Raw genomic sequence first — 26,008 nt, 5'->3', positions numbered from 1 at the left:
GCATGTCTGGTTTTCTCCCACCCCTCTGCCTCCCTCGCTCCCTCCCCAGCGCCCTGCCCCCTCTTCCCAAGAGTTCCCTGCAGCTGCTCCGGCAGCCAGAGTGTCAGTGGGCAGAACAAGCACATTACACAGCAAATGTTAAATGAGTGGGTGGCATAGCAAGCACTGAGCAGGGCTACGGCGGAAGGGAAATGAAAGTTTGTTAGTCACTACCTGCAATATCAGCTGACTATTGACGGCAGAAAGGGGCTTCGAAAGATGGGGGAGCCGCTGGTGTCCTTGGTGCTTGCGCAGGACGGTGGGGGTCAGGCATGGCGCTATTGGGGGTTGGTTCTGGGCGGTCGAGGTCTAGGGGGGATGGAGATATGCAGGCAGCTGCAGGGCTCGTTGCGGCTTGAATGATGGTGCAGTCTGAGGGGAAAGAGGTCTTGTGCCGCACACTGGCAAGGACCGTGGACCAGGGGTTAAGCGCTGTCGGGTCATCGTGGGGCTGCACAATTGTGCTCCACCCCCGGCTTCGCCCAGATGCCACATGGGGGCCTCGCAATTGAGTGTGACAAAGGTCTCCTAAAGAGTGACAGGATCAGGCGGGCACCCATTTGGGCGGCGGGGGGCTCTGAGGGAGGCAGGGAGCTGCTGCAAGTTGCCGGAGAGAGAGGATTTCTGGCCTGGTGGATTGTGGACGGGTTGTGGTTTTGGGGTGTGCGGGGCATCATTGGCGGCGGAAAGGAAATACTGCAGGGCTCTGAGAAAGCGATGCTCTGGTTGGCAGGCATTGCAAGGAGACCTGGGGTGCTGTTGGAGGCTGCCGGGTTGGTTGGTTGCCTTGGCCAGTGACCGCATATTGGTCTGCGGGTGAGATCATTTGGGTTCCCGAGAGCGGGGAATGCGGGCGAGTGTCGCGGACCAGTTCCCCTAAGGATTGCTGTTTGGGAGCCGCCCCACACTGCGCAGCTCCCAGCGGACGGGCCCAGGCGGGGGAGCGCTCTGGGGCCGCAGCTGCAGAGAATGCTGGCGCGCCTCCTGGTGAAGGTGTCAGACTCCCGCTGCAGGGTGTGCAGGAGGCCGCCGTCGGCGGACTGCAGGAGTGCTTCCCTCACGGGTACGAATTTTGGGCTTGGTGGGCACGTTGTGTGGGGGTGATCTGGGTGCCCGTTGTATGCAGCACTTGGCACGGAGGCGCTGACTGAGTCCTTGGTTAGGGGGGTTGGGCGTGCTCTTTGTGTGGAATGGGAGTCCTTTGCGGATGTCGTGTGGGGTGGGCACTGGGACCGTGCGGGGGCGGCAGCTGGGCCAGGATGCGGGCCACACTCCAGCACACTATGCCTGTGGTAGCGGGGGATTAGCACACAGCAAGTCAAACCTTTTTTAATTCACACAGTAGAACCTGGACGTCAGCAAGCGCGGGGAGAAGGAAACAGAGTTCTAGCGAGGAGGGAGCGTCGGGGCCCGACTTACTGCTGAAGTAAAAGGTTCCTTATCTTCTTTATGGGGCGAAACAGATGGCCCAATAAAGAAGATAAGAAACCTTTTACGCCAGCACTAAGTCAAGTAAGCCAATCTGAAAAGGACGGGGCTTACAGAGAAAGAAGAACGTCGCTAGGACCTCTTCTCCAATGGCTGGCCACCGTTTAAGACGCCAGCCAATGGAAAAGAGGGGTGGGGCTTAACTCGCTAGTGAACAATCCTCTATCTCATTAAATCTTGCCAGCTCGGCTGCGCATGTGCGCTGTCTTTCTCAGGCCGAGACCTAAAAAGGATAGTATTAGATCCTCAATTGCAAGGCTTTAACATCCTCACATTGAAACTTTATCTGTTTTAAAAAAAAAAACCATAATACTAGGCTAAGAAAGAGGTGACTCACAAACGGGAATTGGATTGAATACTTGGTCTACAACACTTAATACATGATCCAAACTTGGTGAAAATCTAGTTTTTACTGTCAATTCGTCGAGTTTTGTCTCATTTCCATTTAATACATCCTTTTAGGAACAGGTTTGAATTTTTCTTGCAGCTTTCCGCCTCTTTTGTGGTAGAGCTTGTAACAAAAGCTGTATTGGTCAGCTCGGGCGACCTGGTGTAAGTAGTTTTACCTCTGAGAGAGACAGCAAGAAACAAACCTCACCACAACTGAACTCCTAATGATGTCCTATCGGAGCTCTTTCCTTTCCTTTTTTCTTTCCCTATTGCTTCACACAGTCACAGCGCACTAATTGTCCAAAGCTGGAGCGTAGTGGAGCAGGGGAGGCTGACAAAATGGCCAAAGCTCCAAGGTCCTATACCCCAAGGCTGCAGAACTCTGTAAACAACATACAATAGGCGTAGTTTTGTAAAAGTTAAAATATGATATAGAAGCGACAGAACTCAAACACAGGACAACTCAGGGGTTGTACGTGTTTTCCACAGGTACATAGATACAAAAATTACTGCATATAACAAACTTTGGCTGTCTACCGCTGGCCTCTTCTACTTACCCCTAGGGCCAAATTGTTCATTATGACCAACTAGGCACTAAACCTTATAGGAAGTAAAGATGTAAAGATGCTGCTGGCTGGCCTCCACCAAGCAGGATCTGCAGCAGCTTATTTGCCTAGACGATCAATTGAGTGGTATTATAGGGACACAGTGTACATGTGGCTGCTACCAAAAATGCCAAATAAACAATTGTGCAACCATCAAACTCAGTATCCAATTATACTGTTACCCGGCCAACTCCTTGGGCCCGAAGTTGGAAGACAAGCTTGGTGATAGGCCTTCTCTTTCCTTCTTTTACCTTTCCCCTCCTTCCCCTCCCGAACCCTCTCCTGGAGTTCACCTGTACAGGAGCGGGAGGCAGAGGCGTATTTTGGGGACAAAATAAAGCAGCTGTTGGTAGATGTTGATAGCTACTAGAATAATCTATCCAAGAGCCCAGCCCAGCCTGGGACCTTGATTAATGAGGGCAATCCTTGGTCCCAGGACGTCACTCTCCCCGGCAGCTCCGCAGCGATCAGCGCTGCCTTGCAGCCAGCCAGTCTTCCGTGGTAGGGTTCGAGCACACCCTCAGCCCATTTTTCTTGCCTGTGTAAGCTTATGTATTATTGTGCCTGGTACTATTTTTCCTGAGCGTGTATTATTTTATCTGTGCCCCTTCCGCGTATTCTCAGGTCTTCCTCTTGGTTACCCCCTCGTTGTGTTGCCTGTTTTTTTTCTGCTGCTTTCACCCCTCTCCCCGCCGCTTGGCCCTCCCCCTCACCTACAAATGCTGACCGCTGGGCGGTTGCGCTGCTTGAGCGCCGAAGGCGCGCCTAAGGCAAGCCAGTCTGCTCTAGTCCGCAACTAGACCACGCCCATCGCCAGACCCCTTGGACCCCGCGAGCCCTACAGGACACGACGCCGCTGCGATGCAAACACCCTCCATGCACCCAGCGCCAGACCCCCTGGCCCCTGCGAGCCCCACAGGACACAACGCCGCTACGATGCAAACACCCTCCATGCACTCAGCGACGGCCGAAACACCACCTGCTTCCAGGCCTCCACGAAGATCACCCACGGACCCTTCACCTGCCGTAGCTGCAGCTTCTCCAGCCAGCGCACGCCAGCACGCCTTGCCCATCCCAACACTGCAGGCCACAACCATCTCAGCTGCATACTGCTCAACACCAGCTCAATCCACAAGCACGCCTGTTGAACTTTGGGACCTGCTCGACTCCTCCGCACCGGACGTCGCCTTCCGGACGGAAGCCTCGATGAACACCACCTCGGCACCGGACATAGCCATAGCCATCCCCGACGGCTACAAGATCGCGCGCAGAGACCGGAACAACAAACCTGGAGGAGGAATTGCCATCATCCACAGGGACACCATCAGAGTCTCAACCAGCACCGTAGACGCCCTCAACATGGCCGAACACTTACGCTTCCAGATCCACGTCAACAAGAACACCTCCCTCAGAGGGACCCTCATCTACAGACCCCCGGGCCCACGACCACAGTTCAGCGAATCCATTGCCTCCACAGACTATATACTCCTCGGAGACCTAATCTTCCACCTAGAGAACGCCAACGACAACAACTCCATAACACTGATCGCCAACCTCGGACTGAAACAATCGTCACGACACCCACCCACTCTGCTGGACACACGCTCTACCCCATCTTCTCCGCCAGTGACCAAGTCACCTTCAGCCACACCACCAAACTCCACTGGACCGACCACCACTGCATCCACTTCTCCTTCGAGAAACACACCGCACACAACAAACCGCAACGTATCACGCACCGCAGCTGGAAAAAATTCACCGAAGACCAGCTCATCACCGCACTCGCCCGAGACCCTCCTCCCGAGACCTCCGAGACCGATGCAGCAGCCCACAACTTCAGACTATGGATCGGTGACTGCGCCAACACCCTCGCCCCAATCAGGGAACCCTCCAACAGACACACCGACACTAGAGCCATCTGGTTCAACGACGAACTCCAGAACTCCAAGCATACCTGCAGAAAACTCGAGAAGCAATGGCGCAAGGACCAGACACCAGACAACCACTCAGCCCTCATGAATACCAGACGCAGACACCACCAGCTCATCAGATCCGCCAAAAGAACCTCCTTCAAGGATCGCCTAGACAACAACGCACACAACAGCAAAGAGCTCTTCAACATCGTGAAAGAGCTCGCCACCCCCAGCTCCAGCTCAAACGACATCCCACCGTCACAAGAACTTTGCGACTCCCTGGCTACCTTCTTCCACCGCAAGATCGCAGACATCTACAACAGATTCGATACCCAGACGCAAACGGCAGATGCAGACAACCCAGAATCAACACCCACCGAACGCACCGATCTTCTGCTCTCCTGGAACGACGTCAGTGACGAGGAAACCGCCAGAATCATGAACCCCATCCACTCTGGTTCACCTTCCGACCCCTGCCCCCACCACATCTTCATCAAGGCACGCACCATCATCGCACCCCAACTCCGAAAGATCATCAACAGCTCCATCGAGACCTCCACCTTCCCAGAGAACTGGAAACATGCCGAAATCAATGCCCTCCTCAAGAAACCCAAAGCGGACCCAAAGGACCTAAAGAACTTCCAACCCATCTCCCTGCTCCCGTTCCCGGCAAAAGTAATTGAGAAGACCGCCAGCAGACAACTGACCCTCTTCCTGGAGGAGAACAACATCCTGGATTCCTCCCAATCTGGCTTCCGCAGCAACCACAGCACCGAGACCGCTCACATCGCTGCCACTGACAACATCAGGACTATACTAGACAAGAGGTCATCCTCCTGGACCTCTCAGCCGCTTTCGACACCGTCTACCACCACACCCTTCACAAACGCCTCCATGACGCAGGGATCCAAGGCAAAAACCCTGGACTGGATCACCTCCTTCCTCAGCGAGAGAACCCAGAGAGTCCGCCTCCCCCCGTACCGATCCGAAGCCACCACGATCACCTGCGGCGTACCCCAAGGATCATCCCTCAGCCCAACCCTCTTTAACCCCTTCCATGCTGGTGAAGAACCCCAGCCTTCACGCTCCACGGTGCTCGTATGCAGATGACGGCTGGGGTTCGTCACGGCCCCGCCCTGTTCGTGCGGCGGCCGCACACGGGGGGAAACGTGGCCGCACGGAAGGGGTTAACATCTACATGGCACCGCTCGCCAACATTGTCAGACAACACCACCCTAACATCGTCTCGTATACCGACGATACACAGCTGATCCTCTCCCTCACCAAAGACCCGGTCATCGCCAAATCCAACTTCCATGTGGGAATGAAGGTCGTCGCAGAATGGTTGAAGACCAGCCGCCTGAAACTGAACTTGGACAAGACGGAGGTCCTCATTTTGGGCTTCACCCACTCCGCATGGGATGACTCCTGGTGGCCGACCGCGCTGGTAGCTGCCCCAACACCCACTAACCACGCACGCAATCTGGGGTTCATCCTGGACTCCATGCTCGCCATGACCCAGCAAGTCAACTCCTGCTTCAACACCCTCTGAATGCTCCGTAAAAATCTACAGATGGATCCCCACCGAAACCAGAACGGTCACTCAGGCGCTCGTCAGCAGCAGGCTGGACTACGGCAACACACTCTGTGCAGGAACCTCGGCTACACTCCAGAGGAGCTCCAGCGTATACAGAACACCCCTGCACGCCTCATCCTCAGACTCCCCCGCCACAGCCACTTCACCACACACCTACGAGACCTGCATTGGCTCCCGGTCAACAAGAGGATTACTTTCAAACTTCTAACCCACGCACACAAAGCACTCCACAACGCCGGAACAGCATACCTCAACGAACAACTGTCCATCTACACCTCGAACCACCAACTGCGCTCCGCCAACCTCGCCCTCGCTACCGTCCCACGCATCCGCCAAATGACCACCAGCGGCAAATCCTTCTCCCACCTCGCCGCAAAGAAATGGAACACCCTCCCCGACCATCTACGTAAGACCTAGGACCTGCTGACCTTCAGGAGACGCCTCAGACATGGCTGTTCAACCAGCAGCTGCCCACCCCCACTCTTAGCACCTTGAGACCCTCTTGGGTATGTAGCTCGCTCTACAAATGTTTTGATTGATTGATTGACAGCCCTCAGTGCTTAGCATTCGGCTTTCGCCGTAACCTGGACTAGGACCAAAGAAAATATGAGACAATGCGGGCCTCCACAGGGGAGCAAGCTATACCAGCCTTCTGCTGCCTTCTTCCGCTGTACCTGGCGGCCCACACAGCTCTGAGCCATACCTCCTGTGAAGCGCTTTGCTGCCTCGAGGCTCCTCATTGCTTTTCCGGAAAACACTGATGGCCTTCAATACGTTACGGCCCAGCCCTCGAAATCGTGCAAAGGCCACCTGGAGTCCTGGAGGGAATGGAGAAAGAGACGGCAAAACGGCGATGCAGGAGGGTGTGGCCCCTCGCGTCCTCACTTCGCGTCCCGGCCTCATCTTGCCGAGCAGAGCAGCCGCACAGCAGAACAGACTGCAAACGTTAATGTAAATGTGTTCAATAGTTTCAGAGAAATGAGCACTGAAAAAGTATTTCGGTTTTAGCATGAAGAGATTACATTGTAGGGATTACGGGACTGTTATTATTTGAATCCTCTGTAGATTGGCAGATCCACACAAGAACCACAGCTCTAATTCGAGAAAATAAATAAATCCACACAATTGGCCTAAAGAGCTTTTTATCTCTTCGTAAATTGCAGCTTCACAAATCTTTTTTTTTTTTTTTTTTATTTCACAAAGTTTTTTATTGAGAGAGATGAGTAAGCATTACAGACGTGAGCAGAAATCATGCATGGTTCCGGTATCAACAAGAGCAAGTATGCAAGTATAACGGGAACAAAGGAGGGGTAAATTAAATTAACATAAGAAACGAAAAACAATAATCAATTTAAACAAAAATAATAATGTAAAGCACAGGCATTGCATCAGTACATTTACAAGGTTACAGTCATAGGTGGAGCAAGGTAGCCATATAAGTCAATGAGGTTAGTCGCCTGGGCAGGTAGGCAGCCCGAACTATGGGCAGGGTGTATATGTGCATAATCATGGTGGTTTAAATAGGTCGAAGTGAGCGTCCAGCGAGGACCATAGGTTCCTATACGGGGGGCGCCAAGGTGTAGCTGCCAGCGCAATATTGTCGGCTCCTCTGAGGTTCGAGACCCAGTTGAGCCAGTGGGGGAAAGAAGCTTTGCCAGTGTCCTTCCAGTTATTCAGTATGAGTTTGACCGCTGCTGTCAAAAGTAAGTCAAGTAGGGCTTTATCATTTTCATTGAGGTTAACAGCTTTGGTGAAACCCATGACTAAGGTTGCAAATTCCCTCGGGAGCGAGACATGCAGCACTTTGGTGATAAATTCGAAGATTCTATCCCAGTATTCGGATACACATGGGCATTTGAATATTAGATGTTCAAGGTCCCCACCCTCTGCCATGCAGTTCCAGCAGGAGTCATCTTCCTTGATGTTGTGCAGGAAGAGTCTCCTAGGAGTCCAAAAAGCTTTGTGGAGAAGCCAGAATTTAGATTGGGATAATGTAGGGCTGATTTTGTGTCGTGAGGCAGATTCCCATATTCTGGCCCACTCTGCTTCCGAGGTTGGTGTGAAGGAGTATGAGTCCCAGAAGGACTGTGTGGATGTTGTCAGCTTTGTGGACTGTGGGCGGATCAGTTTGTATATTCTGGACACCTGATGACCCAGTCTATTAATCGTGTGTAGGTAGCCAGGAAGGGAGGGGGTGATGTTGGATAAGTCTGTTTTGGAGAGGGCCACTTTGATGTGTAAGAAGTAATAGAAGTCTATGTTCTGGATTTGAAACTTGTTTTGTAGGTCGTTGAAAGTGAGTGGCAACGGACCATCAAACAGCTGATGAGGGAAGTGTATACCCTTCTCTATCCAAGTAGGATTATTCATTGGTTTCCCTTTGTATAGCAGTCTGGTGTTGTTCCACAGTGATTCCCATCTTGATTTACAAAATTGGTGCGGTAAAAATTTGCTTACGTGAAGAAGGGCAGCCTTCGTGTTTCTGAAGATGGTACCTGAGGATACAGTGGGTTGTGGTTTGGTAGTGAGGAGGGTGGAAGGGGGAAGGCCACGCAGAATGGATTTTTCCACCATCAGCCACACTGGGGTGTAGTCTGGGTGTGGAGTGAGCCAAAAAGCCCCTTGTCTAGCTAAGAACGCGGTTTGATAGAGCTTAAAGTCGGCTAGATTGACGCCTCCTAGGGATTTATCCAGCCTTAGTTTTTTTATGCTAATTCTGGCTTTTTTCCCTTGCCAAAGGAAGGAGGAAATTAATTTATCAAGTTTGGAAAGGAAATCCTTTGAGAATGTGAGGGGCAGCATAGTGCTCAGGTAGTTGATTAGCGGTGATATCATCATTTTTATAGCTTCAATCCTTCCCCACCAAGTGATAAATCGTGGGGACCAGCTGTCAAGGATTCTTTTAACTTTTGTCAATGTCAACGTTTCGTTGTGTGTGATGGTGCTCATTAATTTGTCGGTAAACTCTATTCCTAGATATTTTATAGCTCCTGTCTGCCAAGCTAGACCTGAGGTACCAAGAACTTCTTTGGTGGTGAAGATGTTTAGTGGTTTAACTTCGGACTTGTCTTTGTTTAACTTGTATCCCGATAGGTACGAGTACTTGCTGATTGAGGTCATGAGACCCTCGATCGATTTGGCCGGGTTTTCTGTTGCAATTAATATATCATCAGCATACGCTGCCAATTTTATCTGAGTATCTCCAAAGGAGACTCCCTGAATATCTTCATTCTTTTTGATGTCAGTTAGAAGGGGTTCAAGGGCCAAAAGGAAGAGTGCCGGAGAGAGTGGGCAGCCCTGTCTGGTACCTTGGTAGAGGCGAAATGGGTCAGAGAGGGTGCCATTAATTGCTATCCGAGCCGAGGGGGAGGCGTACAGGGCCATCACCATTGTGATGAACGATTGTCCGAGATTGAATGAGCGCATACAGTATTGAAGAAAAGACCATGAAACCTTATCGAAGGCCTTTTCAGCGTCCAGGGTGATCGCAACCATCGGGGATTGGGAGTTGTTAGCTTTCTCTAAAATGTGGCACAGAAGTCTGGTGTTGTCATTTGACATCCTATGTTTCAGAAAGCCAACTTGCGACGGGCTTATTAATTTGGGAAGAACAGCGTTTAGTCGGTTCGCTAGGATTTTGGCATATATCTTGCAATCAAGATTTATCAAAGAGATGGGGCGGTAGTTTTTGGTGTGGAGCGGGTCTTTTCCCTCTTTAGGGATCACGACTATGTTGGCTTCGCTCATAGAGGGTGAGATACATCCACTGGACGCCGTAGAGTTGAGAACAGTGTGGAGCGTGGGGGCAAGTTGGTTTTCAAAGGCTTCACAAATCTTGCTGCAAATCTCGTGCCTCTGATTGGCTGGCCGTCACAGAAACATTTCTCTTGTGGCCGCCATTACCAAACACTGTGCATCGACCTCCATGCTGGAGATTAGCCAAAGGGCAGAAGAGGGTGAGGTAAACCTACCCCGACCACCAGACCCATGCAGGAGTGCCCAAAAGAACCCCCCATTGCAATAAAATAAATATTGCCATTTTATTGTTATTGCGGACTCTGCAAATCCTTTGCTGGATTCACAAATCCTGGGAGGGTTCTGAAGTTGCAAATACAGCATAGGATTTGTGGTCCTGTAAAAACAAAATGGAGAAAAAAGGTATTCAGTGCACTACTGCTGTGCTTGGCCAACAGTCGCATGTGGATGTTGGCCACATGTGTGGGCTGGGTGCTGGGTCTGGCTACAGTTCATTCCCCTCTGCTAACCCTGGCTGCACAAGGTCAAAGTATTTGTGCCGAGAAATAGATAGATAGGTAGATGTGTGCCAAGCCTAGCCATAATTCAATCATTGTAGCCAAAGGCCCTGTTTGGAGGGGAGGGGGTGCAGGGCCTGTGACAATCCCCCACTTCTCCTAGGCCTTGGGACTTTTACAGCAGCTCCCCATGGCTCCTAAGGCAGAGTGTTCTCCCTACCTGCAACCTCCAGATCCCAAGGCCTCCTTTTGCCACTTTCAGGGCACCTATTTAAGTGAAAGTCTGGAGTCTCCTCCTTCTGTAGGTCACTCTTCTCCAGGGCCAGCCCTCAGAAGATCCAAGAGAACCCTTCATGGTCCTGGCCACTCCACTCCCACCCGCTTTCCAGAAGGTTCATCCCTCAATTGTTCCCAGTGAGTTTAGGGTAAGGTGACCAGACTTTGAAAACTAACATGAGGACATTTCATAAAGTCAGAAGAAAAATATTTTACATAAACCAAGGGGTACAGTATGACTTAAATAACAGAGTTCATCAACATAGAAACACAAAGAATAAGGCACTAAGTGAACAAATTAAATGCAGCGTTTAAAACCAAGTATCATGCTTGTTAATTCAAAAGCCCTGTTTCAGCCCCCCACCCCCCACTTAAAAACCAGCATATTAGTTAAATTTGCTGAAATCTACCGAGACAGCTAGTGAAAACCCCAGACTGTCCCTCTAAATCCAGGGCAACTGTTCACCCTAGCCTGGAAAGACAAGTCCTAGTCCCTAAGTGTTAACAGAAATAAGAAGTTCGTGATTCCATCTTTGCAGTGGGGCCAGATGTCTTGCATCCTCCGGTGTGGCATTTTTCCAGCATAGCGTCCAAACTGTTCCGAAAAGTCTCTCCTTTGTGCAGGAGGTGTTAAGTGGGGTGGAAAGTTTCTGAAAGTAGCCACTTCTTCCCAGTTCTAGGTGACACATCATCACTCCATCCCTGCCGCATTCCTCCTCAACAGAATTTTGGGAATTTGTTAGCTGGCACAGCCAAGTGGTCTGTTGCAAGACCACCTCTGAGAGTGTAAGCCCTGCCCCTAATTGTCACAGCTGCTTGGTCCTTTCTCTCCAAAACTTCAAATGGCAGCCCTTCTTTAACTGGCTTTCGGAGTTGACTCTTCCCAAGCAAGGGGAGGTTTGTGAAGTAATTAGGACAAGTAGATTCTGTTCTCACCCTTTCTTCTCCCAGGTACAGTCAATATCACAGCTCGAATAGAAAGTACGTTTTCGGCCTAAATTGTTGAAAGATCATTTTTCTACAGTTTGATAGCACCCATCCAAAGGTCTACTCCGAGATTAAGAGGTTCTGCAGTTTTCTGGATCTCCGGACACCCTTTGACATCTTCTGTTATCTGACTTTGTTGATAAATCTGATTTACTAGGAATGGAAGAGAAAAGCTGAGTCTGTTAGGACAGCTGCCTAGTTACGCTGGCGAACAATAAGGGGCCTAGTGGGAGCAGCTTTACTAACGATTTGTGTAACATACCTGTGTGATGTCCCCCTTTTTATTTTTGCTTGATTTAAAAAAGTGCTGAATAGTTTCCAACCCTTTTTGGATGGCAAGACAATTTGTTCTTGCTTTAGACCAGTGTTGAAGTCCCAGCCCGCCCACCAGGATCATGGCCACCAAGTGCCCTGCAATGAGTGAGGATTGCCCCATCTGCACATCAGCCATAGGCCACCCACCAGGACCGGTGGGAGCCAGGGCTTGCCCAAGTCCCCCGGCTTAGGCATCAGCCCCGAGCCATGCTTTCAGGCTGGGGCCGAAAGTACAGTAAATTTAATATGCACTATCAGAGCTGGAACTTCTGCGGCTGCTGGCACCACACTTGCCTTTAAATGGATCCTCATTAAATGACTGTGCATTTATTCAAATTATTCAAATTAATGGGCCTCAAAAGAATCCTGTATTATTATTTTTCATCAATGTCTCTCTAGTCGTAAGTGGGTCATTTGCACGCCTGGTGCCTTCCTTGGATGTTGTAACCATTTCAAATGATAGGGCAGACATCTGTATGTATTGTCGCAATTAAAGGGACATGCGATCTGCCTCAGGTTATCTTGAGTCACCAAAGCGACTGTGCCAGCCTGTATTGGTCTTAGTCTCATGTGGTTGATTGATGGACTTGCAGGACCTCATCCCAGCGGCCTAAGTGACACAGCGGGCTGGGGAAGGGAGGCCAGGAGTTTCTATCCCTGGGCCCTCCAGAGTTCTGACCAGTGGCCCTGTCAGAGCTCCTTAACCTGTCCAGGCTGGGGAGACCTTCCCCAACAGGTGGAACCTTGTTCCTGAGCACTTTGGGACACAGCAGGTTAAATATGGAGCCTAGAGATGGAGGCTTCCACCCATCAGCCTGCTAGAGCGGTGATGCAGAGCCCAGTCAGTGCTTCTTAACACAGGCAGGGGAGAACTTTCCAGGCTTGCAGGACCTTGTCTCATGCACTTTACAAGATTGCGGGTTGTAGAACGAAGGCCCGGGCTGGGGACTTTGCCGGAAATCTGATCAGGGACCCAGTAAGAACTTCTAAACCCAGAAGCCAGGGAGCCTTTCTGGGGCCTGTGAGACCCCGTCCTGGGCACTTTATGACACAGCAGGCTGAAGAACCGAGCCTAGGGCCAGAATGCTTTCACCCCCAGACCTGCTGGAGCTCTGATCTGGGTCCTGGTCAGAGCTTCTTAACCTGAGCATACAGGGGAGAACTTCTCAAGCCTGCGGAACCCCATAGCAGGCACCTTGCAACATGGTGGGCTGGGGAGGGAGCCCACTCCCAGGTGCCTCCATGCCAAGGCCTGCTGCAGCTGTGATGTGGGGCCTGGTCAAAGCTTCGGAACCTGGGTAGGGTGTGGAAGCCTTACTGGGCCTGTGGGACCCCGTCCTGGGCACTTTGACACAACAGGCCAGAGTATGACGCCCAGGGCCAGGATCTTCTACCCCTGTACCTGATCTGACCCAGGACCCAGTCAGAGATTCTTTACCCGGGCAGGCGGGGGAGGTCTTGCCAGGCCTGCAGGGCCCTGTCCAGAGCATTTTGTAACACTGCAGACCTGTGCCAAACTCCAGGTCCTGGGGTCTTCATCTTTGGCCTCCCAGAGAGTGACCCATTCTTTTAATCTGTGCACACCAAGTGATAGAGTGAGACATTTGAGAGAATGTATCGGGCCTACTGGAGCCCTGGCTTGGCTTGAAACGTTTGAGCCCTTATTGGGAATTATAGGGCAGCTCGAAATTCTGAACAAGGAGCCACATGAAGAAACAGTTAGTTATAGATTCTTTACCTTAGAATTACCCCCAAGCATCAGACTGGATCCGGAAAGTTTTTCGTCAGCAGTACCCGTGCGCGTCAAAAGGTGGCATTGGTCTGCTCCACGTTCGTCGTTGGTGCAGTGGTCACCGGTATGACGTTGCAGTAGCTACTTAGACGATGCCCTCGCGCGCTGACGTCAGTTCTTTCTTCTTCTGCACCAGCCAGCGCAAATCCAGAGAGAGTGGTACCTCCACTCTCTTTTTGACTGACTTTTTGCCGACTTTTGTCGATGTTGATTTTGAGTCTTCGACTCCTGGTTCACGTCAGGGATGCCCTGTTTCAAGGCTTGCAGTTCCTGCAGCCGGCTGATGACGGTAACGGATCTGCACAGCATGTGCCTGTTTTTGCCTGGAGCGAGACCACGACCCCAAGTCGTGCTCCGACTGCCGGACCATGAATCCGAAGTCTTTGCGGGAGCGGTTCCGAAAGCTTCTCGAGGCCCGGCAGTCGGCTCGGTGCTGTTCGAGGTCCCGGTCGCGTGGGAGGTCGAGGGACTTGTCGCGGAGTCATCATCATCATCACTCTTCTTCCATGTCTTCGCAATCGGGGTCAGGTAAGTCAAAGCACAAGAAGAAGTCGAAGAAGCATCATCACTCCTCGACTTCTCCCCGTCCGTCTGCCGACATGACGAGGGATGCGGGTGGTGCCCCTCCCGTGGCTCCGCATGCGGAGACCGAAGGATCGACTCCGGGCTACCCTCCCTTCTCGGGACCTGGAGCGACTCCTTCTCAGCTTCGCCAATTTTACGAATCGATGCATGTCATCATTAGGCAGCCTGACTCCGCCAGCGTGCCTTCGGGCCCCGTGGACTCGGCTGGGGACCCACGGCCTTCGATGCCGGCGGCTTTGGTTCTGGCGCCGCAGGGTCCCCTTGGATCTAGGCCGGGATCCGGATTGGCACCAGTCAACCTTAATACAGCTCCCTCCGCTCTGATTTCACGGGCACCATGTCCGCAGCTGATGTCAGCTGGTTCACAGCCGACGCCCGCCTCCACCTTGATGTACACGCTGAGCCAGTGTTGACGGGTACTTTTGTGCCATTGTTCTACCCTGGCTCTTTTAAACCAGATTGGCAGCCAGAAAACGGTAAGGAGAACTGGGAGAGGTCTGGAGACCCTCTAACTGACCTGTTGAGTTACGAACCGGACTGGAGAAAGGAACTTGAGGAAGTCAGTGGTCTGGATACCTCACCAGATCTTGGCATATTGTCGCCTCCTACCATGGCTACGGAGGAGGAAGCACCTTACGCCATTGTTGCGTAGGGCGGCAGAGATTCTCCACCATGAGCTACCTACGGTGGCAGTCCGGACTAACCTCCTGACAGAGGTCCTTCAACCAGCAGGGAGCTTTTCAGAGTCCCTGCTCCCGTTTAATGAAGCCCTCACTGACATCCATTTGGGCACCTGGTCCAGGCCCAACACATTCTCCTGTGGATAGGATGATTGCCTGACACCACCGCCCGGCCCCGGCCAACCCATATTTCCTCTCGCAACACCCCACCTCACTTCTGAGAGCTTGGTGGTCCAAGCCTCTACTTCCAAAGGCGCAATCTCTAACACACCACCTGATAGGGAATCCAAAAAGCTGGACCATCTTGGGAAGAAGATGTTTTCTTCCTCCAGCTTCGGTAAACACTGCATGTCTGTGGGCCGTTATACCCACTCGGTGTGGGATACGGTGTCACAAGTGCTGCCTCAGTGCCCGGAGGAGGCCCGGGCCGTACTCTCCCATGCAGTTGCTGAAGGGAGAGACGCAGCAAAGTTTACCATCCGCTGTGGGCTGGATACCGCAGACTCACTAGGCAGGACAATTTCCACGTCGGTAGCCCTTTGACGCTACACCTGGTTGAGGTCGACTGGTTTTTCAGGGAATGTCCCATCCACTCTTATGGACATGCCCATTGATGGCCATCGCCTATTCGGTGACAAGGCAGGCAATGCGCTCGAGCGCTTTGACTCTCGGGCTAGGGCCAGGCCCTTGGGCCTCTCCACCACCTGCCCTGCGCTGTCTGCTTTTTGCCCCTTTTGTTGCTACGGAAGGGGTGCGCCGCCATGTCCGGCCCAGGCCCTGTGCAAGCTGTTCAGCCCCTGCGCAGCCGGGGACGTAGGAAACACCGCTGTGGTTCTGGGGGCCAGCGGGCTGGCCAGTCCACCACAGCCCCCTCTGCCGCTGCCTCCAAACCCTCCTAGTCTGACTTTAAAGAGCCACCAATCGCCAGTGGATGGCAGGATTCGCCATCACCTCCCCCAGTGGGCGCACAATCACATTGGACAGGTGGGTTTTGCAAATAGTCCGAAGGGACTACTCCCTCCCCTTCGAGACTACCCCTCCATCCATGCCACCTCGGTCCCATCGCATGTCAGAGGCTCATCTGGCCCTTCTCCAACAGGAAGTTTTGACAGTCTTGGCCAAGGGTGCCATTGAGTGAGTTCCTGGCCCAGAAGTAGGTCGTGGTTGCTATTCCCACTACTTTCTGGTACCTAAGGAGGACAAAGGCCTGTGTCCTATCTTGAATCTCAAGAACATTAACCACTTCCTCCGGAAGGAGAAGTTCAAAATGTTGGCGCTCGCTCAGGTCTTGTCTGCGCTCGACCCTGGAGACTGGATGGTAGCGTTTGATTTGCAGGACGCTTACTTTCACATCCCCGTCCTGCCGGCCCACCAGCGTTATCTACGGTTCACGGTAGGTCACGAGCACTTTTAGTTTACTGTGCTCCCCTTTGGCCTCACCAGCGCCCCCCGGGTGTTCACAAAAGTGATGGCGGTGGTTGCAGCTCATCTGCGCAGATCAGGGGTTCCAGTCTTCCCCTATCTCGATAACTGGCTGTTGAAGGCGGGCTCACCGCAGGCCGTCTTCTCCCACCTCCAGACTACGGCCGACCTCCTGCATTCGCTGGGGTTCTCCATCAACGTGCCGAAGTCACACCTGACTCCCTCTCAGGAGCTCCTCTTTATCGGATTGGTTCTGAACACAACGCAGTTTCGGGTCTATCCTCTCGAGCAGTGAGTCCGGGATATTCGGGCTATGTTTCCGATCTTTCAGCCTCTCTCACGGGTTTCGGTCAGATGACTCACCAGCTACTGGGCCTGATGGCCTCCTGCATCCTGCTGGTGGACCAAGCCAGATGGCATATGTGGGCTCTTCAACAGGACCTGAAGTTCCAGTGGGCACAAAATCAGGGGAACCTGTCCGATTGCATCCAGATCTCAAAGGGCTCTGCACATCAAATGCAGTGGTGGCTAAAGAACCAGGATTGGGTCGACGGCAGATCCCTCTCCCTTCCCAACCAGAGTTCACAGTGGTGACCCATGCATCACTTCTGGGATGGGGCGGCCACATGGGGGAGGCGGAGATCAGAGGTCTCTGGTCTCAGGCGGAGTCCGAGCTCTACATCAACCTTCTGGAGCTTCAAGCAATTTGGCTTGCACTCAAAGCATTCTTTCCCTCTATCCGGGGAAGAGTAGTGCAGGTGTTCACAGACAACACCACCGCCATGTGGTACTGCAACAAACAAGGCTGGTGGGGTCGTGGACCCTATGTCAAGAGGTCTCTGGACATGACTGTGACCTCAGAGCATATCCCAGGTGGTTCAACACCTGGCAGGTTCCCTGAACGCCAGGCCGGACGAAATCAGCCACCGGTGCATGATGGATCATGAATGGCATCTTCACTCTGAGGTGGTGCATGGACTCTTTCAATAGTGGGGAGAGCCTTGGTTAGATCTATTCGCCACCGAAGAGAACACGCAATGTCAGAAATTCTGCGCGTTAGGATTTCCAAGGGAGCACACGCTAGGCAACGCTTTTCAGCATGAGTGGAGTTGCGGTCTTCTGCACGCCTTTCCGCCTATCCCACTCCTGCACAGAGTGCTGAAGAAGATCAGGCGCGACCGGGCCCAAATCATTCTTGTGGCTCCGGATTGGGCACGAAGAGTCTGGTATCCCGAGCTGCTATACATGGCCATCGATCCTCCGATCAAACTGCATCTTCGGGAGGATCTCAGCAGCAGGGGACGGTCCTCCACCCGAACCTGTCCAGCCTCCTCCTCCTTGCGTGGAGATTGAGCGGCGGCAGTTGACATCATTTGACCTGCCTCCCGACGTCTGTGATGATCTCTCGGCAGCCAGGCGTCCCTCCACTTAGATGGTATACGCCTGTAGATGGAACACATTTCTGGCATGCTGCGCAGCAAAGGCTGTGGATCCCCTTTCTGCCCCTCTTTCTGAAGTCCTCTTGTTCCTCCTTTCTCTGGCCCAGTAGGTTTCCCCTCTGGGCACTCTATAGGGCTACCTCTCTGCCATTTCAGCCTTACTTAGGCTTCCTGATCAGCCTTCTCTTTTCAAGTGCCCTGTTGTAAATCGCTTCCTTAAGGGCATTACTCATCTTTTTCCTCCTGTTCCTTTGTATTGCCCCAGTGGGACTTGAACTTGGTTCTTACGTATCATATGTGTGCTCCCTTTGAGCCACTACATATCTGTCCTCTCAGGCTTCTGACTTTAAAAACTGCCTTTCTGCGCGCAGAGTGAGTGAGCGAGCGCCAAGCACTTTCTTCTAAGCCTCGTTTTCTGACTGTTCATCCGGACAAGCTTGTCCATGGAACTCGTCCATCCTTCCTTCCCAAAGTGGTTACTTCTTTCCACATTGGCCAGACCATCACTTTGCCCACCTTCTTTCCGCCTCCGCATCCTTCCAAAGAGGAAGAGAGGCTCCACCGTCTGGATCCAAAACGTGCACTTTCATTTTATTTGGATCGCACAAAGCAATTCCGGGAGGATGACCAGCTCTTTTTTGGCCACCGGGGTGCTAAAAAAGGTCGGGCCATGCACAAATGGACTATCTCTAGATGGTTTGTTTTGTGCATCAAAGCTTGCTATCCTTTCGAAAAGAAGGAACCTCCAGAGGAGCTACGCGCCCATTCAACCAGGGCGACGGCAGCTACCACTGCTTTGGGACGTGGAGTCCCCCTCAATGACATCTGTCAGGCAGCTATGTGGTCATCACTGCACACGTTCACAAAACACTACTGCCTGGACAGCCAAGTCCGGAGAGACAGCTTTTTTGGCCATTCTGTTCTCCAGGACTTTCTGGTGTGAACTTGGTTTGTAGACCCACCTCCGGGGTTGGTATTGCTGGGGTTTCTATTCTAAGGTAAGGAATCTAACTGTTTCTTTCAGATTAACAAGTTACCTACCGTCGGTAACGATATCTCTGTAAGAAACATAGGTTAGTTATAGATTCCTTACCGCCCCACCCAGCCTCCCGGTTCTGCGAACTGACTTTTAGGGTTAAGGACTTCCTTTCAGGGCCCTAGTTTTGTGCACCTGTGGTCAGTGTCTTGCATGGCTCTGCGCTTCTGGCGTGGAACGTTGTGTACAGAACTGACTTCAGCATGCAAGGGTGGCGTCTAAGTAGCTACCGCAAAGTCATCCCGGCAACCACGACGCCAATGACAAACACGGAGCCGACTGGCGCCACATTTCGCCGCGCAGGGGTACTGCGGATGAAAAACTTTCCGGATCCAGTCTGACGCCTGGGGGTAATTCTAAGGTAAGGAATCTATAACTAACCTATGTTTCTTACAGATATATCGTTACCGAAGGTAAGTAACTTGTTCTTTAAGTCCAAAAAATCACAAGTGACTTTGGCATTGCACATTGTACACCAGCCATGTAGGTGGGGTAAATGACGTCTAATTAAAATTTCGCAGAGCTTTGGTCACTGGTAATTTTCAAAGCCCAAGCTGACATCAGCCAGAAGGCCATTCTGGAATCCTTACTTTTGGTGATTATTAGCAATGCAGGATTTGATGACCCCCTTCAAAGCAAAATCAGCCATTTTGGGTTTCTTAGTGTTTAATGTTAAATTGCAACTAGTGCTGCAATTTTGGAAGCAACAGAACATGAAGCCATGTCCCATAAGACTGCAAACCATGTATGGCTACATCCAGGTATATTAAATGTTTAAAATGAGAGAACATTATATTGCCAAATCCTTACCCATAAGCTAATCGTTCTAACAACCGAGTAGTGTTACTCAATTTTCATCTGTGCTACTGCTTGAATATTTCCTTGACAAACCAAGTCTAGATATTGGTTAGTCTGAAGGGAAAAGAAAACTCACCTTGAATGCTTTATTGATCACTTTTGGAAGTATGTCCAGCATTACAAGTACCATGGATAATGTTGTGGAAGAGATTAAGGAAGATCCTGTTTGATAAAATGGGCTTTATTCAGGGATTAATTATTGTGACTTTGCACAATAAACTTAATTTCACCTTCATAGAAAAATTAATCTAAATCCTTAGATTATTTTACTATATTGCTACATTTGTTTTGTACTATATTCTAGTGCAATGCCTTGTTATACATGGAAATATGAATCCGGTTGTGTGTTCTATTCTAAGCCAGGTTTCTGTCTGTATGTGCAGTCTATATGATTTATTGGGCAAATGTTCTACCCGGTATTATGAGTTAAGACTCTCTATTTTCCTAACAGGCAAAGGTATTCGTACAGTGGGAAGCTACCACCAAGATCTCACTCCATGAGCTCAATCCATAAATCAGATGATGAAAATGTTACGTCGGTAAGGCTTTCAACTCAGTTTACTTTACTCACATTAATTTGTGCTAAATGATTAAGTAAGTGAGAATGTACATTTTCCTAGCTGTCGTGAAGGAAAGTTTAAATTCTATTAAGGACGCTGAGGCATCATTCAGGATAAATCCTAGGTCCTGCAACAGGGCTTGTGTCATTTGAAGTTGGGTAAGTAACACATCCTTCTCCTGGTGCATCAGAAGGGTGTCGTCCAGGTAAACTATGAGGCGTAATCCAGTGCTCATAGCCATTCTGTGACTGGTCTCAACAGCTTGGTAAAGCACCGTGGTGCTGAGGACAAACTGAACAGAAGACAGGTGAACTCGTAAAGAAGGGCGTTGCACTGAAATTGAAGGAAGTGCCTGTGGGGAGGTTCGGGGGGGGGGGTAATACTGTCAAATAGGCGTCTTTCAGGTCAAGCGGAACCATCCAGTCGCCTGGTAATATGACATCTCTGAGAAGATGTACCCCTCCCTTTTAAAGTTTTCGGTAAACGACCCACCCAATTAAATATCAAAGCTTAATTACTTGCCTGAACCATTTGCCTTTCTTTTTGATTAGGGAAAAGTTGCTGATTAAGCCTCTGGGAGGGGTGTACGCAGGCACGATGGCCTCTTTTTGGAGTAAAATCGCTACCTTTGTGTCTTCCACCTGCGCTCCCTCCTGTGAAAAGACCAGAGATCGGGGCAGAGACAGTTGGAGCGGTGTACTGTGGCATTCCATGTGAAAACCGGTGACCGTCTGTAGAACCCAAGCATCCTGTGTGACTTCTACCCACTTGTGCACGAACCACTGCAACCTTCCCCCCACCACTTGTAGAGAAGAACGGGTATGCCTTACCGATAACACCTCCTAGTGTGTTTACTGGCTCCATGAAAGACGCCCTTTCCGCCACTTCCTTTGTCGCGGCCTCTGGAGTGGTAGAAACCCCTAAACTTCTTCTGGTCCTGCCACTGCATAAAACATTTAGTCTGGAACCTGTGGGGGTTGGTTTTGAATGCTCGGCCGGGGGGAGCATTCAAATTGACTAACTCTGCCTTTGGAACTACACCATCAGCCGTAATGGAATGGCCTCAGTAGTCTATCTTATCAAGACCAAGTTTGCACTTTTCACGTTTGGTTAGATTGTGTGCCATGCTCTGAATCGTCACTCCCATAGACCAAAAATGTCATCCTGGTATACACATACTCCAGGTAGATTAACTAAAACCTTCTCCATGATACGTTGGAAGACCGAAGGAGCAGATACAAGGCCAAAAAAATGTCTCACAAATCTAAAAGTGCTAAAGGGCAGAACAAAGGCAGTCAAATCTCCAGAGGACTGATCAAGCAAAATCTGATGGTACGCAGACGTCAAATCGATAATGCTGAACATTTTAGCACCACGCACCATGCTCAAAAGGTCTGATATTTTGGCAAGTGGGTATTTATCAATGAGGCTTTGTAAGTGTCTAGCCTGCACACCACTGTATAGAATCCTATTTAATCGAATATAAGGTAATTTAAATCTGTGTTGGGAGCTTCCCAGTTGTCAATTGTGCCCGCAATGTAGTGTGTAACTGCTCCGTAGAGACCTAGATAGAGCTAGGTCTGACTGGGAGCTCAACCTTTATGTCCCTAGGGTTTCAGATTATTTCATCAATGTTGTCAAAACTTTAGTCCCCCTCTTTTTTCAATCAATAAACAGTTGTCTAGTCTTCAAAGGTAATCAAACCTTTTTAGTGATGCTTTGAATTAACAAAATCATTCTGAACATTTGAATACACAAAATATTTCAAACAAATAAAACAAGACATGAGTGGCAAATTTGGATTACTATACTCTATACTAGTACAAAACAAATTATTTTTAAGTACGTGAAAAGTAACAACATCTCCCTATGCATTTCGGGTCTTGTACGACCCTTCTTCAGGGGAATATATAATGCAACTCTGATAACAAATCAAATCCTGATAATACTAAATTGTTCTGGTAATTTTCACATCAATTCCGTTTCGGGGCACTGGAAAATGAAATAATATTAACGTTACTAGCAAATATTTATACATGATTTATTAGCTAGGAACAACACTACTTTCCAAAAGAATGTTAGGGTGTGATCGAAATTAGGAATGTGAACAATCCTGTATGTGAAAAGGACCTGAAATCGTGAGCAAACATTCAAACGTGGTGTTACACAGTTCCACCACCAACCAAGTGTGATGACAGACCGTCATTAGCTGTAAAGAAGAAGGGTAGCGGGGAGCTATGAGTGACTTTAGATTTTACGAGAGTCACCTGTCCAGTGTCGCCCTCACACAATGTGATTTCCCTGTTCCTCAGTAATTTGAGGTCATGTGCTGTCACTTACCCTATGCCATGAAACTACAAGATTTAACCATAAGTAATTGCTGGGAATGATGCAAACCCCGTCTGTAAAAGACATTCAAAGCCCGGTTAAGGCTGGAGTTGTACTGAATAGAGAGCCACTTTATGTAACAACAATACCAGGTGCTTACCCAACTGTGGTAGCGAGCACTCTGCTTACTCAAATTCCCTTGCTGCAACTCTCCTTTTAACATTCCAAATGCGCCAACTTAAAAAAAAGAACAAGAGCAGATTGAAATGAACATCCTTTCGAAACTGCTGAGTAATGTTCCTGATAATGCCGCTAACCAAAGCCGCCTACCTCGCCCCAGTGGCGTGCGTCAACCTCTGACCAGCGGATAACTTCCGGCATCAACATCCGGTCCTCCGTTACTTTCAATTTATGCTGAAGCGCGGATTGAATCCGAACAACTTTAATACACTACACGACTCGTGTTATAATGACGTAGATAATAACCTGCAGTCTAAATTACAGGACCATTTATTCTGAAGCGCGGGTTGAATCTGGAAAATTTTAGTCAACTGAACGACTCGTATTATAGTGACGTGGGTATTAACCTGCGGTCTAAATTACTAGATGACCATTTATGCGGTGTCGAGTGTACTATCAAACCGATAACGAAATGAGAAGTGGAAAAATAAGAAAGATGATGAGTTAGTTGAAATAAACTGATGATTAAATTAAAATAAGAGCGTGATTGAAAAAACAAAAATAGACAGAAAGAAGAAAAAAGAAAAAACCAGGGGAACTTAGTGTCAATCCTGTACAATGTGTACCATTAAATGGGGGCTAGCCCCCCTTTTTTTGCAGAGAAATCTATATGACGATCATTTTCATTAAACACGACTACCATCCTAATTACAAACTAGATCATAATCATTAAGGCATCTGTACATAGAACAGCCAGTCTGAAAGAATTCCAAAATGTTATACTTGTGCTAAATAAGTCCGACATCATCTGCATCTCTATAAGAAACATAGCATTTCATACTGGTCATTAAGCCCACCCGGTGTCAGAGTACCCAATCTTTTGATCCAAAATGTCTCCCTTCGAGATAACGCTGTGTTATGATCTATACCTGTGTGCTTTTATACCAATTCTAGCACTGTGAATCTCAGTTGTGGTATAGTATGTGATGCCTGAATCCAATGTGTCGCTAGACTGGATGTGGAGGACCTGTTGCGTATTGTACTCTTGTGCTCAATAATACGGGTCTTTATTTTTCTTGAAGTCCTTCCCACATATGTGAGACCACATGGGCAAAGAATAGCATAAATCACCCCTGTGGAATTACAATCAGCACTGTGTTTGAGATTTATGTCTTGACCTGTGTGAGGGTGCGCAAAAACCTTACTCACAATGACATTGTTACATTGACCACAGTTGTGGCATTTTCTCATCCCTCTGCAGTTCGTTGTTTTGGTTTTCCATGGGTTTTTGAGTATTTCCCTGATGTTTTTAGCACAGGTATGTGCTACAATTGGAAAGTTTCTGAAAAGGTTTGCAAAGTCTGGTTCATTGGCTATTATTTCCCAACGTTTCTTGAGAATTTGTTTGATCCTCTGAGATTGCGTGGAGTGTTTCATAACAAACACTATCCGTTCATTTGGTGATTTTTCTGTTTTCTGCATCAGTCTATTTCTGTCCATCGTTGCTACTTTTTGAACTGAGTCCTCCAATATGTTTATTGGGTAACCTCTTTCAACGTATCTCTCTACTTGTTCTTTGATTAAAGTGTCACACACTGTTGGATCCGAAGATATCCTTTTGATTCTAATCAACTGTGAGGTGGGTAAATGGTTCTTCAGGTTTCTGGGTTGTGCACTCGTGTAATGTAACGCATTGTTGACATCCGTTGGTTTGCGGAAAACTGTGGTTGAGATACCTTCCTCTGTTTTACAAATTTCGATGTCCAAAAAGTGTATCTTGCGATCCTGAATGTTGTGGGTGAATTGGATTTTGGGATTGTGTTCATTGACTCTTTGATTCTGTCTTCCAAGTCTCGTTTACTTCCACGCCAGATTATCAAGATATCATCTATGAATCGCAAGAGTAACACAAGGTTCTCTGTCCACCTTGGATCCGTTAGAATGAATTGATGTTCAAAATACGCCATGAAGGTATTCACGTATGCCGGGGCCCCCGAAAAGCCCATGGATGTGCCTGTTCTATGAAGAAAATACTGTGATTGCCATGTGAAGTAACTGTGATACAGTGAGAAATGTAAAAGCTCAAGTAAAAATACATTTAATGGTTGATCCAGATCGGATTGTAAGAGTCTCCATTCTATGGCTTCTAGGCCTTCCATATGTGCTATCGACGTGTATAGTGCCACCACATCAATGGTGCACAGTAGTGTGGTATCATCAATAGAGTCATTTACTTCTGCCAATTTTATCAAGCAATCGGTTGTGTCTTTCAGATAGGTATCCCAAGATTGTACCAATGGTTGCAAGTAATGATCAATAAAACGTCCAATGGGTTCATGGATAGAACCACATCCTGCCACGATGGGTCTGAATGGTGGGTCATTGATGCTCTTATGTATTTTGGGCAACATATATATATGTGGCACTTGCGGTGTACTCGTTCTCAGGTATTTGCCCGTGTTACCATTGATAGTTCCAGCGTTCTCGGCCTTGGTAATGATGTCCTCTAAATGTTTACTAAATTCCTGTGTAGGGTCTTGATCGAGTTGAATATAAGTTTAGACATCAAAAACATGCTCGTTCACTTTGTGGTCATAAAATGTGGTATCCATCATCACCAGTGCGCCACCTTTATCGGCAGGTTGAAATGTGATAGACGTATCTTGTCTCAAGTCATTCAAAATTCTCTTTTCTTTTTTAGATAAATTCTGCTTCTTGGGTGTCTCGTACTTAATGGCCTCCAAGTCTTTTCTCACAAGAGTTTCAAAATTATCCAATATTTTATGTGAGATAGGGGAAATGAATTTGCTTTGGGGTTTGAATTTTTCTGATGGTCGTGTAGTTCCATTCATCGATGTAGTGGAGAAAAACCACTTGAGTCGTAGTTTACGTAAAAATTTGAAAAGGGCAATTTCTGTTTCTAGACCATTCGAAACATACGTGGGAACAAACGAGGTCCCCTTGTTTAGTACTCTTTCCTCGTCAGGTGTTAGCTTCCTTTTTGATATATTTACAACTAGGTTACTTTTTTCGTTGTGACCCGTTGTGGTCGTCCGCTCTCTGGAGCTTTTTTTGTGACCTTGTCCCCTGCGGATGCGTTTGTTCTTGTTTTGGTAGTTTGATCTGGTGGGTGGACTGACGATTGGCCTTTTGCTAAAAAAGACGGTTTCACGCTTCTTGATGATCCAGCAACTGGTGTTTCTATTGAGTCGGCGGTTCCCGGCATCGGTGCCGGTGCCCTTTGAAGTGAAAGATCTTCATCCTG

The 26,008-nt window shown here is 49.2% G+C and overlaps 1 protein-coding gene across 3 annotated transcripts in view; it reads left to right on the top strand.

Moving 5' to 3' along the window:
- CEP112 (centrosomal protein 112) overlaps positions 1-26,008 on the top strand; it is a 2,313,552-nt gene that overhangs the window by 189,133 nt on the left and 2,098,411 nt on the right. For all 3 annotated transcript variants that reach the window (XM_078654309.1, XM_078654310.1, XM_078654308.1), the window contains exon 5: positions 20,127-20,214. In XM_078654309.1, coding sequence (XP_078510435.1) covers positions 20,127-20,214 — 88 coding nt within the window. The remainder of the gene's footprint in view (positions 1-20,126; positions 20,215-26,008) is intronic.

This window comes from Lissotriton helveticus, chromosome 7 (assembly GCF_964261635.1).
Source record: "Lissotriton helveticus chromosome 7, aLisHel1.1, whole genome shotgun sequence".
Lineage (NCBI taxonomy): Eukaryota > Metazoa > Chordata > Amphibia > Caudata > Salamandridae > Lissotriton > Lissotriton helveticus.
The sequence above is the reverse complement of the archived record's forward strand: the minus strand, read 5'-3'. Positions and strand labels throughout refer to the sequence as shown.